Source organism: Ursus americanus, chromosome 12 (assembly GCF_024610735.1).
Source record: "Ursus americanus isolate L20-20 chromosome 12, mUrsAme1.1.p, whole genome shotgun sequence".
Lineage (NCBI taxonomy): Eukaryota > Metazoa > Chordata > Mammalia > Carnivora > Ursidae > Ursus > Ursus americanus.
Window position 1 is genome coordinate 10,553,267 of NC_142138.1, and position 15,475 is coordinate 10,568,741.

Here is a 15,475-nt window from a genome sequence, read left to right on the forward strand (position 1 = left end):
ATCTGTATGTGTCATATATGTATATTTACCACATGGTAGACAGCTTTCTTTTCTTTTCTTTCTTTCTTTCTTTCTTTCTTTCTTTCTTTCTTTCTTTCTTTCTTCCTTCCTTCCTTCCTTCCTTCCTTCCTTCCTTCCTTCCTCCCTCCCTCCCTTCCTTCCTTCCTTTTTTTTTTTTTTTTTGTGATTTTATTTATTTATTTGACAGAGAGACAGCCAGCGAGAGAGGGAACACAAGCAGGGGGAATGGGAGAGGAAGAAGCAGGCTCCCAGCAGAGCAGGGAGCCCGATGCAGGACTCGATCCCAGGACGCTGGGATCACACCCTGAGCCGAAGGCAGATGCTTAACGACTGAGCCACCCAGGCGCCCCTGTAGACAGCTTTCTTTACTTAAGAATCTTTTTATATTATCGCTTAGAGATATTGTTTATTCTTTTTTAATGCCTGCACAGTACTCTCATTATAAGAAATTTACCTAACAAGCCTAGGAGACATATATGTGGTATCAATTTTGCTATTATAAACAATGCTACAATAAGCATCCTTGTGTCTTTGCATACTTTTGCGTGTATCTTCAGGATAAGTTCAAAACAATGGACTCATTATGTCAAAGGTTAGTATATCTTTAAAAATTGGTAGACATTGCCAAATTTTTTTCTAAAAAGATAATACAAGGTATATTCCCAACAACAGAGTGTGAGAGTACTTTTTAAAAAAATAATATAATGTTTTATTAGTCAAATTAATAAGGTTTTTTTTATTTAAAAGATTTTATTTGTTTATTTGAGAGAGAGAGAGAGCTTGACCATGAGCAGGGAAAGGGGCAGAAGGAGAGGGAGAAGCAGACTCCCCCCTAAGCAGGGAGCCTCATGTCGGGCTCAGTCCCAGGACCCTGAGATTGTGATCTGGGCTGAAGGCAGACAGTTAACTGACTGAGCCACCTAGAAGCCCCAAGAGTACTTCTTTTTTTAATAATCTTGTCAACATTAGATTCTTTTATCAAATGTAAACAATTTTGTCAGTCTTGGCAGGTCATCTACTTCCTTCCCCCGGCACTAAAAAGCTACCCTAAAACACCCCAGGAAGATAGAATTTACTCAATATTTAAATACTTCAAAGAGTGTCACACCTTCTGCAGTATCCTTTGAAAACCCTTTCCAATATTTTATTTATTTATTTTTGTTGTTGTTTTTTTAAGTCGGCTCCATGCCCAGCATGGACCCCAATGCAGGGCTTGAACTCACAACCCTGAGATCAAGACCTGAGCTGAGATCAAGAGTCTGATGCTCAACCAACTGAGCCACCCAGGCGCCATTTCCAATATTTTAGTCTACACTGTTGGTAACATTTTCCTGTTATCATTAGTCATTAGGGATAATGTTTAGTGGCGGGGTAGCATTTGGGGGGCAAAACTTATGGATCTTGCTGATTTGATTAGTAGCCTGAATAGGGTTGAAGAATTACTGAAGTGTAAATGTTTACTTGCTACATGTTGAGGATTTGGATATACTTCAAATAAATCTGACACATGGCCATTAGCTGTAGTCCAAGAAAGAATTCAGACTCCTGAAAAATATATCAGAATGACAGCTCTGAGTAGTTTAAATATTTTTTCCTGGTTACTTGGATAACAAATTGCAATAGGATTCTAAGAAAATCAGAAAATGGTCAAGTGCTTCCAAAACACACTAACTTATGATGGGGTGGGGACGGTGTAAGGTTCTCTTCTACAAATAGTGTTAGTTTAATTTTAAGATATTGCTACTTTGGTGGGAACTCAGTATTGGAAAATTAGCTTTAAAATTAAAGCTTCATCATATGGTTTCCAATTTTAACTTGTCCAGATCTGGATGAAAAAAAGCTTCTAGTTGCCATAACAGTACCTGTAATAGAAAAAAAGATAGATTTAAGCATTCGAAGTGAATATTTTGTTTATTCATAGTTCAAAATCATGAATTCCTTTTAGATTGTTCTTTTTTTTTTAATTAAATAATTTATCTGAGAGAGAGCGGGCAGTGGGGGGAGTTGGGGGGACAGAGGGAGAGGGAGAGAGAGTCTCAAACAGGCTCCACACTCAGCGTGGGGCCCGATGTGGGGCTTGATCTTACAACGCTGAGATCATGACCTGAGCTGAAACCAAGAGTCGGACGCTTAACTGACTGTCCCACCCAGGCCCCCCTTTTAGATTTTTCAATTAGAAAAATCACATTAAAATTTAGATTTTTAAATTGTTAGTGTCCAAATAATAGTATCATACTTTATTTCCGTTTTTAATGTGCTTTCGTATATATTGCATTAATGCTTACAGAACACTTGTTTAAAATGAATAAATAAAATTTGACTTTAGGTTATTATTAGCTATATGTGATTTTTGAAATGCATGTTGATGTTTGTGATCTGCTGAAAGGGCGCAAAAGTGATTTGAGATACAGCTTCTTACAAGGGGTTGTTATTTTGAAGCTGAAAGTTGGTTATTTAGTTGGGCTTTTTGTGCCAATTAAGCCTGGCATTTAGTGCCTTTCCAGTACAGCTTCAACCTAGTTTTAGGTCCTGATCTTTCATTTTTCAGTCCATGAAAGTTCAAATATGCTTATTGTGTGCCCACTTTATCATTAGGTGATCTAAGTAATTGGTTCTGTTTTTTATTTTTTAATTTATTTTTATTTTTAATTTTTAAAAAAGATTTTATTTATTTGAGAGAGAGAGTGAGAAAGAAAGAGAACACAAGCCAGGGGATTGGGGGGCGGGCAGAGGGAGAAACCAACTTCTCACTGAGCAGGGAGCCTGATGCGGTCTCCATCCCAGGACCCTGGGATCATGACCTGAGCCGAAGACAGGACACTTACCTGACTGAGCCACCCAGGCATACAAGAGGTAGATAATGTGATGATGCAAATAGTTACTATACAAGGCAGAATGCACAAGTTCAGGCGAAGTATAAACCAGAACTATGAGGAGAAGAAAAAGGGAAAGAAAAGTGGCGGGGTAAGGATTTACTAATTGCCTACCACAGGCCAGGTTTTGTGCTAGCGTTTATATCCAGCCAGGTTTGGGATGAAACCAAAATGTTTAAATGTTTAAATTAAAATGGACTGTTTGCTTTTCCCAGACACCTTTAATTCCTTCTCACCTCTGCAAACTCTCTTTGTTGTTTTCTGAATAACAACAGCAAACATTTACACAGTGCTACGTGCTGGGCACTGTTCTAAATATTCTTCATTTAATTCTCATGTCTATTTTTGTATTTTATAAAAGTGGAAAATAAAAGCACAGAGTAACTTGCCCAAAGTCACCAAACTAGTGGCAAAGCTAGGATTCAGAGCTAGGCAATGTATTTCCAGAGTCCAAGCTCTTAACCACTACACTCACTAAGATGCTTTTTTCTCAGGTGAAAGGTCTGCCTTATGATGCTTTCCCTAATTTCTTCATCCTTTCCATAGATTGAATTACTCTTGACCCTTTTCTGAATTCATTATACTTTCTCAGTACTTCTTTTTTGACATTTATACTTATAGTATATATTGTAATTATTTGTGGTTTAAAAAAAAATCTCTGCATTTGACTAAGAGTCTGTAAGGGTAGAATCCATATTTCCTTTGTCTCTGTACCCTGAACAGTGCTCCATACAAGAGTTTGCACATGTAAAGGGGATGGTTGAATAAATTATTGTTCCTTTAACATCCGAAATGTGGTATGGGGTGGAGGGGATAAACTTGTCTAGTGTGGGAAAAATTAGGAAAAATTCATGGGAAGCTAGATTTTGGGCTGATACAGGAAATTACTGTCAAACATGGCTTTTCAGAAGTGTTGAGAGCATGTATTGCCTGTCACAGAGGTGTGTATGAAAAATACAAGTTAACAACTTGATGGGAATGTTGTGAGGGGAATGGCCTATTTGTTAGGGCCTGAGATTTGATGAACTCTTAGATCCTTTCTAATTCGAAGATGTTCTGATCCTGCAATGTGATATAATTATTTCTCCTACTGAATTCACATTGTTCTTGATGTTTTTAATGGTACACATATTATTCTATCATGTGGTTTTTGTTTACATGTTTTAATACCTTTTAGATATTATAAAGTTAGGTTTTAAAGATTTGGGTGAAAATGAAATCTAAGCCAGGAGACCTAGCATACTCAAACTGTGGCTTGCCTCTTCTACTCTGTAAGAAGTCATCAAAAGAAATAAATCCTAGGATGATGACTGGCAAGACCTAAATCTAGCACTGACTCTAAAAAGTAAGTAAGGCCCAAATAGCTTTTTACCACAGCATCTATTTTAGTATCTCATCATGTCCTATAGGCCACCTGTCCTCATTCCCATGGTCCAGAATTTTGTGTGTTTTGCCACTGTGAAGTGAAGAAAGTTAAGTTTTATCATTAGTTCTAATGAATACTCTCCAGTGCCAGGGGAAATGGAACCCAAGTGAGAGTGTTTACTCTTGATACCTGTTGGCAGGTAGAGAGAGCTAGGAGCAATCCCTGGCTTTTCTTGCTCTGCCAGGTGAAAGGAAGGGAGAAGGAAGATTGTGCCTATATACCTCTTACTTTATTTTAATATCTTGGCTTTAGTATCTTAGTGGCTTTAATATCTTAATGGCTGTATGTTGAGGTAAGATCAACATATAATCAACTGATTTTAAAATGTAAAATTGAGAAAGTTCTGAAATATATGTATCTGTGAAACCATCACCACAGTCAAGATAGTAAACATATCCATGAACCCAGAGTTTCTTCATGTATACTTCTGTGTAATCCCTCCTCTCATTACTCCTCACCCCTCATCCCAAAGCAGCCACTGCTCTTGCTTTCTATCACTATAGATTAATTTGCATTTTCTAGGGTTTTATATAATGGAACCCTATAGTATGTATTCTCTGTTCTTGTCTGCCTGAAATTTATTTATTTTTGCATGAATCAATAGGTCATTCCTTTTTATTACTGAGTAGTAGTTCATCATATGGATATATCACAATTTATTGTTGATTTGGGTTGTTTATAGTTTTTGGCTACTACAAATAAAGCTACTCTGAACTGTGAACATTCATGTATAAATCTTTGTATGAACATTTGGTTTCTTTTGAGTAAATACCTAAGAGTGGAATGACTGGATTATACACTAGGTATTTGTTTAATATTTTTTTAAAGTTTTATTTAAATTCCAGTTAGTTACCATACATGTAATATTAGTTTCAGGTGTACAATTTAGTGATTCAGCACTTCCATACAACATCTGGTGCTCATCAGGACAAGTGCACTCCTTAATCCCTGTCACTCACTTAACCCATTCCCTGCACCCACCTCCCCTCTGATAACCATCAGTGTGTTCTCTGTAGTTAAAGAGTCTGTTTTTTGGTTTGCCTCTCTCTTTTTTTCCCCATGATCATTTGTTTTGTTTCTTAAATTCTACATATGAGTGAAATCATATGGTATTTGTCTTTCTCTGACTTACTTCACTTAGCATAATACTCTCTACCTCCATCCATGTCGTTGCAAGTGGCAAGATTTAATTCTTTTTGGTGGCCAAGTAATATTCCACTGTATATATATATACCACACCTTCTTTGTCTGTTTATCAGTCAGTGGTCATTTGGGCTCTTTCCATAATTTGGCTTTTGAGAAACTGTCAGACTGACTTCGAAAGTGATCCTACTGTTTCACCTTCCCACTAGCAGTGTATGAGAGTTCTCGTTCCTCCACATCCTGATCGGTGCTTGGTATGGTCAGGCTTTAATATTAATCATTCTAACCAGTGTGTAGTGCCATCTCCTTGTGGTTTTAATTTACATTTTCTTAATGACTAATGATGTTGAGCATTTTTTCAAGTGCTTATTTGCCATTTGTGTATCTTCTTCTGAAGAGTCTATTCAAATCTTTTGCCTATTTTGGGACACAGTTGGTTCTTTGTTTTTTTAAAGATTTTATTAATTGAGAGAGAGAGCATGAGCAGAGGGGAGGGGCAGAGGGAGAGGGAGAAACATAGGGAACCCTATGTGGGGCTCCATCCCAGGACCCCGGGATCATGACCTGAGCAGTCAGATGCTTAACTGAGCCACCCAGGTGCCCCTGGTTGTTTTTTTAATTGAGTTTTGAAAGTTCTTGATATATTATGTATCTAAGTTCCTTATTAGATATATGCTTTGCAAAAGTTTTCTCCTAGTCTGTGACTTCCTTTTCATTCTTTTCGTAGTGTCTTCTAGTAGTAGAGTAGAAGTTTTTTATTTTTTATTAACTCCCAGTTACTTGTTTGTTCTTTTATGGATTTACTTTTGGTTTTGGATCTAAGCAATCTCTGTCTAATCCAGGGTCACCAAGACCTTTTCCTATGTTTTTTTGTAGACATTTTATACTTGAAGTTTTACATTTAGATCTATAACCCATTTTCAACTAATTTTTGCGTATGGCACAAAGTATGGATCCAAGTCCATTTTTTACTGAATGTATTTCCAGTTATAGTGCGATTTGTTGGGAAAGTTATGTGTTCTCCATAGCATTGCCTTTGTCAAAAATCAATTGTTCATAAATATGTGGGGATTATATCTGGACTCTCTTTTCTGTTCAGTCATCTATTTGTCTGTCTTTACATGAATACTATACTTTTATGATTATTGTAGTTTTGTAATAGTTCTGGAAATTAGGTAGCCTTAGCTCTCAACTTTATTTTTCTTTTTCAGAGTTATTTGGCTATTCTAGCTCCTTTGCATTTCCATAGAAATTTTAGAATCAGCTCGTTGATTTCTAGTAAAAAAAAAATCTTCCTGGGATTTTTGAGGAATTATGTTGAATGTATAGATTTTTTTAGGGGGAATTGACATCCAAACAATAGTGAGTTTTCTGACCCATAAACAAAATATTTATCTCCATTTCTTTAGGTATTCTTTAGCTTTCTTCAGCAATGTATTATAGTTTTCACTGTATAGGTCTTACACATCTTTTGTCAGATTTATCCCTAGGTATTTCATATTTCTGATGTTATTGTGAATGATATTTTTCAGTTTCAATTTTTTATTGCTAGTATGCAGAAATATAATCAATTTTTGTATTGTACAATTTTTCATCTCCTATCCTTGCTTAAACTACTTATTAAATTTATTAGCTTAAAAAAAACTCCATCAGGTGTTCTATTTAGACAATCATATCATTTGTGAATAAAGACAGTTTTGTTTTTATCCCTTTATCATTAGGAGATGGCCTTTTTTCCTTGCTAAGTCTTTGCTCTGAAATCTGCTTTGGTTGATTGAATATAGCCATTCCAGTTTTCATATTTTAACTAGTATTAACGTGGTATATCTTCTTCCATCCTTTTACTTTTAACCTATTTGTGACTTTATATTTAAAGTGCATTAAAAAAAAACAATAAAGTGCATTAGCATTGGGGTGCCTGGTGGCTCAGTTGGTTAAGTGGCCAACTCTTGATTTTGGCTCAGGTCATGATCTCAGGGTCCTGGGATCAGCCCCATGTCGGGGCTCTGTGCTCAGCAGGGAGTCTGCTTCAGGATTCTCTCTTCCTCCGTCCCTCCCCCTGCTTGCTTGGTCTCTCTCTAAAATAAATAATCTTTAAAAAAATTGCAGTGCATGGGGCGCCTGGGTGGCTCAGTCTTTAAGCGTCTGCCTTCGGCTCAGGGCGTGATCCCAGCGTTCTGGGATCGAGCCCCACATCGGGCTTCACCGCTGGGAGCCTGCTTCTTCCTCTCCCACTCCTCCTGCTTGTGTTCCCTCTCTCGCTGGCTGTCTCTCTGTCAAATGAATAAATAAAATCTTAAAAAAAAAATTGCAGTGCATTAGCATCATTTAGTTGAGTCTTGCTTTTTTTCTTCCATTCTGGCAATCTCTGCCTTTAATTGGGGTCTTTAGACTATTTAAATTTGATGTGATTATTAATATGGTTAAGTTTTTTTTTTTTAAAGATTTTATTTATTTATTCGACAGAGATAGAGACAGCCAGCGAGAGAGGGAACACAAGCAGGGGGAGTGGGAGAGGAAGAAGCAGGCTCATAGCGGAGGAGCCTGATGTGAGGCTCGATCTCATAACGCCGGTATCACGCCCTGAGCCGAAGGCAGGCGCCCAACCGCTGTGCCACCCAGGCGCCCCTAATATGGTTAGGTTTGAGTCTGTCTTATTATTTGTGTTCTCTTTGTCCCTGCTATTTGTTATTCCCTTCCACCTTTTTATTTTTCAGTCTTCTTTTGGATTACTTTTTATGACTCCATTTTATTTTTATCTTATTTAAAGAGATTAAACAAACTTACCCAAAACAAAACTAAACAAAAAAGCATCCTTACCGATTTGGTTAAAAATGGCATTTTTCTATTTAATCAAGGTGAGGTTGAGTATTTTCTCAAATATTGTGAACTATGTGTATTTATTATTTTGTGAAGAAAATTAGCCGTATTTTCCTGCCCATGTGTATGTAAGATCAGTGTGAATACTTTTTGCCTTTTACATATTCATTGAATGGTTGAGCTTTCTATATGGCAGATTTCTAGTAAAATTAACTGCCCCAATGTTTCATTTTAATCTTCTTCATTAATATTCAGAATGTTCACAACTCAAAAAATCATTATAGGTTGTGGAGTTACCTATTTTTAAAACAGTGCTTAAGATATATATTCTGTAAACACATACATACTGCTTGGAAATAAGAAGTGGCAGTTAAATTTCTTGAGGAGGTTAGAGTTTGTTAAATAACAAAAAGTCAACTGAGTAAATTTTAAAGACCTAATGGGCTTTAATAAATGATTCATGAATTGGGCAGCATCCCATTTAGAAGGGGGGGGTCCTCTGAAGTGTTGTTAAAATGGAAGGTTTTTATAGGAGGGTGGGACATAAAAGTTATTAGCAAAAGAAAAGGATTGTTCCAGGCGAGGCTGCTTTCCCTTAGGTGGAAAAGCAAGGGGTCTTATATCTTGCAGGCTACCTCATCTTCGTGGGGATGCGGAGGGCCTAGGTGGCAGACTCTGGCACTGATCAAAAAATTCCTGACTAGTGAAGACTGCATTTCTGGGGGAGGTTGAAACTAAAATTAGATGAGGATTTAAGCCTTGGTTTGGGAACTTGGTCTAAAAGACACCATTTTGGACCTGTGGTTTTCTTTTTAACAGGGTCATAAGTAGGTAATTGTCACAGGAACTCCGGAATCAGAAGCTGTGATTGGGCATGTAGGTAGAAGAACAGACATTGTTGGTAGACCTAGATAGCTCTGCCTTCGTGACGGTTGAAACCGATGTGTCCTGTTAGAACATTCTTGACTCAGGTATCCTTAAATAGCTGGTCTGGTAGAAAGTGTCACGTGACCATTCACGCCCTACTTAATCTTACACTTTCTCAGTCTGACATCATTAAGTTCTTTGCAGCTCTAAAAACCTTTGGTTTTATTATCCAGGGGACAGATTCTATTCTTATGAAAATCCATACTTGTTGAAAAATAGTTGGGGGAAAATCAGGAAAATTCTGTATACTAGCTAAACTTTTTAGGGATAGTGAACTCCCAAATCCTTGATTATTTTCTTTTAATACATTAAAAATGGTAAAATTAGTTAAATTACTTTCATGCAATTTTGGCAGAGAACTGTATATTCGGTGTTTCCTTTTTCAGCATTGCCAAAAGATGACAGGTTGGAATTTTAAAGAGCGCAGGGAATTTCTTAAGCCTGAATATTGTCTAAATACGGACTTAGGTGGGAAAAAAAATTGGCTGCAGAAACCCTCATGGTTTTTCAGAGAAGTTATTATTTATGCAAACATTCTCTTGGCTTAAATATTTTAATTAAAAGTCACGATTCGGCGTAAGCTCTCGTCGGGCTTCGGAAAGATGGTTGGGGCAGGTTTCAATAGCAAGGGAACCTGACTGCTCGGTGTTCGATTTGTTAGGTCTGGCTCAGTGCGCCGAACTCTGCTGGCAGCTGAGAGGGGAAGCCGGGAAAAGGCAAGTTCCCGGTGCAAAGGTTGCTCTGCAGCATAATTTAGGCCTTGGAGGAGCTGTGGTTGTGACGCTCTACAAGATGGGTTTTCCTGAAGCTGCGAGGTAAGTGGCGTTCCGGTTTTTGTCGGTTAATGAATCCTGACTTTTACAGCTTGATGACGTTGTGCAAATATAAAGTCCAAATTTTATTGTCTTAGTACTGAGTAAATATCTCATTATTTTGCTTTGGTAGCCTGGCTTTAAAATCTTTAAACTGGCAATTAGCATTTAAACTTAACCAGCCTTAGGAAAATTTTGTTCAAAAAAGGAGGCAGCATAGGGGCGCCTGGGTGGCTCGGTCGATTAAGCGAGGGACTCGATCTTGATCTCAGCTCAGGTCTTGATCTCAGGGTGGTGAGTTAAGCCCCGCATTGGACTTCACGCTGGTTGTGGAGCCTACTTAAAAAAAAAAAAAAAAAAAAAAAAAGAAAGAAAGAAAGAAAGAAAAAAGAAGGCTGCATAGTCAAAAGAGAGTGGTGACCTAAAACTACTTGTTTTAGACCTGCCAACCAGAGTGATTTTAATTTAGGCAAGTTCACTTTTTTGGTTTCCTTTCTCAAAATTGTTTTCTCCCTGCATAGCCTCCCAAGCTTCTGAGGTGGTTTGGAGAAAGTTATTAAATATGCTAATTCGCTCTCTGCACGTGTATGTTTCTGAATACACGCTGCTGCTAGAATCCCTTTTATTTGTCTCTTGCTCATTTTCTTCCTGTCCTTATCAAATGCCTATGCTCCTCAGATCTCCAAGCACTTTCTGTTCCAAGCCTTTCAGGATCCCTGAACTTCCTTGCTCCTGTCTCAGAAGTGCTCATTAATCCTTCCCATAGGCAAAAAGTGCCTCTTCCTTCCCAAGGCCTGGCTGTCCTCTTTGCATGCTTTTGTTTCCAACCACGTTCTGTAACTTTGTTCCAAACATTAAGTATACCCTCTCCCTTTTGAATCTTTTCATCTTTGCTTTTCTGTTGACTCTGTTCCTTCTGTTAGCAAATATGGTCAGGTCTTACATATGATAAAAATTTATTTTTCTTCTTGCCTTATTTTCTTTTGTGATGAGCCTTATATACTGGGCCACTTTTGGGGGGGGGGTCCATTCTGAAATCTTTCTTATGGTCTAGTTTTTGACCTCACCACAGAGGTCAGGTAAGGCCACCAGTGATCTGATTATGAAATGTTCCTGTCTTTGTTTTCTGTTCTTGTTCTCTTTAACCCTGCTGTAGCTGTCAACACCAATTGGCTCCTTTTTTTCTCCTGAAATTCTTGGTAATTATTATTTTTTTCACACTTTTGGTTCCGAAAAGGATATATGACACACTTTTTTTCAGAATCCATTATATTCTTATGTTTTACAAGCTCTTGAGTCTCTTCTGTCTGTCCTTTCACTTTTCCTTCTCTGCCTGAAATATCATTTCTGTTGTGAAAATTCTATCATTGAAGGCCCATCTCTGGTGCCATCTGCTTTTAAATATCTACAACACTTTGTACCTCTTGGACCCATATCCAGTTTTGGCTTAGTTGTGGCATAGCCACATTTTTATACCCCTTATATGAAATCCTTGAGGCCTAAGGCTGTTGGGACCTCTCCCCACCCCTGTAAGAATCTCTGACATAAAGAGTGAATGTTTCTTGAATCAAATAAAAAGGTGTTAAAATGTTGAATTTCCGAGTTTCCTCCTAAAGGTGATCATCAGTCTGTACTGTCTTCTAGAATTTCATCCAGTTCATATTTGAGGTTGAAAACCCTCATGTAAAAGCCAAACTATAAAGAGCTACTGGAGTCAGCATAAAAATTAGTATGGTATCTAATTTGCTCAGATTAGAAGTTTATGAATTTGGGGCAATACATTCTATTTTAAACATGGAATTCTCATAGTTTTTTTTAATTTCAGGAGACTAAATAATTGGGAGACTGAGTTGGTTCAAAATAGCTACAGTGATATATGTGGGAAGGCAGAAGTATGAAAAAAAATCCGGATGATACACAGGTTTCCCCTGCTATCCAAAAGTAGAGCATTCCTATGAAATTTTTCTTTTCTTTTTTTTTTTTAAAGATTTTATTTATTTATTTGACAGAGATAGAAACAGCCAGCGAGAGAGGGAACACAAGCAGGGGGAGCGGGAGAGGAAGAAGCAGGCTCATAGCGGAAGAGCCTGATATGGGGCTCGATCCCATAACGCTGGGATCACGCCCTGAGCCGAAGGCAGGCGCTTAACCGCTGTGCCACCCAGGCGCCCTTTTTTTTTTTTTTAAAGATTTTATTTATTTATTTGACAGAGATAGAAACAGCCAGTGAGAGAGGCTATGAAATTTTTCTTAAGCCAAAATGGTGTAAAGCGAAGAAACAATTACCATTAACTTACATGGAAAAATTCTTGAGTGTTTCCCAGACCCCCAGAATAATCTCTTTTATGCTTTTTTGATACCTTAGGACACATCTTGCTAACGGATGCACAAAATAAATTGAGATAAAGCACAGATGCTCACAGACACAGTTCAAAGCTGTGGCTCCCTGCTGAGTGTAGTTCTTGGGGGAGAGAACCTGGGGGAGGTGCCACTCTCCATCAATGCACTGCCTCCAAAATGGCTTGCTGCGAAACAAACATTGAACGCTATTATCTCTTTTTACCTTTTTTTTTTTTTATAGTAAAAACCAAAATCCTCTTTGGATTTCTTTTGGTTAACAAAAACAGGTACCAATGTAGGTCTTTCGTAGAAGCAAAGTGTGAACCAAAGCGGTGTAACGTGAACTTTTGAAAAGCAGGGATACCTGTACGAATGACTAATAAGAATTAATGACTAATAAGAAAATACTGAAGGTATTATTGATAGTCTTAGTGATACAACATAACTCACTGCAAAGGCCAAAGTTGGGAAAATGATTCTGAATCTAATGGTACAAATATAGTTTTAAAGCAAGGTTGTGGTTTTGTTTTAAACAAGGTCATTTTAAGGTACTGTTTTAGGGTTCCCAGACCCAGTTCCAGCATGGGGAATGGGAGTTCCCACTACCTGTTCTCCAAACACCAAGCAATTCTCAGACACCAGTAGGTCTGAATTCATCTCAATTCTGACACTGTCTACCCAGAGATAGCATCAGATTCCCAAGCTTTAGGGTTCAGTCCCAAAGACTGGCCCCCACCCACCACTTCAGATGCGTCACAAACCTCAGACTGTTATCTGTGCTGCTGACCAACTGGCTACAGGTTGAAGGTTCCAACGACGACCTCCTTAGGTTTGACTAGTTTGCTAGAGTGGCTCACAGAACTCAGAAAAATACTTATGTTGTACCAGTTTATTAAAGGGTACAAATCAATAATAAGATGAAAAGACACATATGCGAGGTCCCAAACAAAGGAGCTTGGGCCCTGGCTTGGTGGTATGAGGAAGGGTTCTGGTTTCCTAAGTGTGGAAGCTCTCAGAAAAGGGCCAAAAATCTGTCCTCTTGCATTTTTATGGAGGCTTCAGTACATAATCATGATTGACCAAGCCATTGGCCATTGGTTCATCAACCTCCAGCTTCTCTCCCCTCCCTGGTGGTAGTGATGTGTGGTGGGGTCCGTAAGTCACCTTCATTAATAACAAGACACTCATTTCACCTTTATGGCTTTGAAGCATTTTCAGAAACTGTGAATGAAGATCAAATATATCGAGAAATACATTTCAGTCATCTGAATGACCAAATAATATTTCTTATAAGTCATTATATTTTCGGTAACAGTTGCACATGATCTGATTTACTTAGTTTCTTATTTAGCTAACTTTGATGGAGCAACTTCTACATGCTAAGGCCCCCAAGTGGGGTCCTCTGTGTATGTAGGGAAGGCACATATAGTTTTTTCAAAACCCTATTGAAGCCCAGAGGAAGAAATTATTATGAAGAAGGTAAATTTAAACCAGATGACTAGGATTGCCCAGCAGGAAGGTAGAGGAAGGGTGTTCCAGGCACAGAAGTTTGAGATACAGGGTTTGGTGAGTGGTTGTACTGTGTGGGTACAGAGTAGTTTATTTTGTTCTTGCCTTGGTAGATGGGCAGAGTCAACATCGTGTTGGTGACAGGAGATACAGTTGTAACTAGATTGGATTATGGTTTTGAAACCTTCAAATCCTCTATTCAGGAGTTTGGAACTGAGCCCACAAAATGAGTTTTATCAAAAGATCATGTGGTTATATTGCCCTTTAAGCAGATCAGTCTGGCATTACTTTGAGTTGAATAGTGGAGAAACAGAGGTCAGGAACCCTTAGGAGGCAGCTGCCGCAGTGTGGGTAAGAAATGTCCAGTGCTGCCGTAGGAACTGAGAAAATGAGGAGAGGTCATATTGAAGAGCAGTGACCAATTGCATTTAATTTATAGTTAAACTTTTCTTTCCTTTAATTTAGATCATTTTTGAACAATATTTCTCTTTTCTGTTATTACTTTCTGGTTTCGAGCTGTATCTTGGATAAATTGAGGCCTGCTGTCTTAGTCTGTTCAAGTTGCTATAACAAAAATTGTCCTTGGCCCCCCAAATTCATGTCTTTCTCATGCCATCAACTCAAAATATCTCTATTTCTCTCTCCTCTTCACTCTTTAATTCACTATAATCTGACTTCTAGAACTTCCCTCACTCTTCAAATTGTTTTTGTCGAAGTCACGGGTACTCTGCATGGTGCCAAATCCAGTGGGTATTTGACCTTTGGCAGTAATTGACATAGTTTATCTCTCTGTCCCAGATTCTTTCTCCCTTCTCAGCTTCTGCAACACCATGCTCTTCTGGTTTTTCCTTTTGTATCATTGGCTGCTGCTTCCTCTTTAGATAATGGAGTTCCATTGGGTGTTGTCCTGGGCTCTCTTCTTTCTCTGTAATTTCCTTAAGGCAAGTTTATCAGTTCCCATGGATTTATTTATTTATTTTAAGATTTTATTTATTTATTTGACAGAGAGAGCACAAACAGGGGGAGTGGCAGGCAGAGGGCAGGCAGAGGGAGGGGGAGAAGCAGACTCCCCACCGAGCAGGGAGCTGGATGTGAGGCTCATGACCTGACCTCTCCTCTGATCTCCAGACTCATATCCAACTGCCTTCTTGTCTCACAACCATCTCATACCTCATGTGCCTAAAATGGAACTTTGATCCCCTCTACTTCCACCTCATTCTTCCTTTTATCACTGCATGGTACTGCCATCCCCTCAGTTATTCAGGAACACCGGAATTATCCTTGCCCTTTCCCCTCACCCTAAATCCCCCCATTTTCCAGGAGCAAAGCCTATGGATTCTGTCTCTAAAATACATTTGAATCCACTTTCTTCTCTCCATTTCCACTGGATGGGGCAGATGGTAGACTGCCTCTACTGTAGTCCAGACCACCATCACTTCTTATCTGGACTATTCCAGCAGCCTCCTGACTATTCTTCCCACCTCTGTTCTCGCATCCCCCACCCCCCTGCCCAGTTCATTCTGCACACTGTTGTAAGAATCATCAAAAGAAACTACAGTTGACCCTTGAACACTGTGGGAATTAGGGGTGCTGACACCCTGTGC

The 15,475-nt window shown here is 38.6% G+C and overlaps 1 protein-coding gene across 1 annotated transcript in view; it reads left to right on the forward strand.

Moving 5' to 3' along the window:
- Positions 1-15,475, forward strand: part of SCP2 (sterol carrier protein 2) — a 115,189-nt gene that overhangs the window by 73,834 nt on the left and 25,880 nt on the right. Inside the window, exon 12 of the mRNA XM_045799514.2 lies at positions 9,872-10,025. Within this exon, the coding sequence (XP_045655470.1) occupies positions 9,872-10,025 (154 nt within the window). The remainder of the gene's footprint in view (positions 1-9,871; positions 10,026-15,475) is intronic.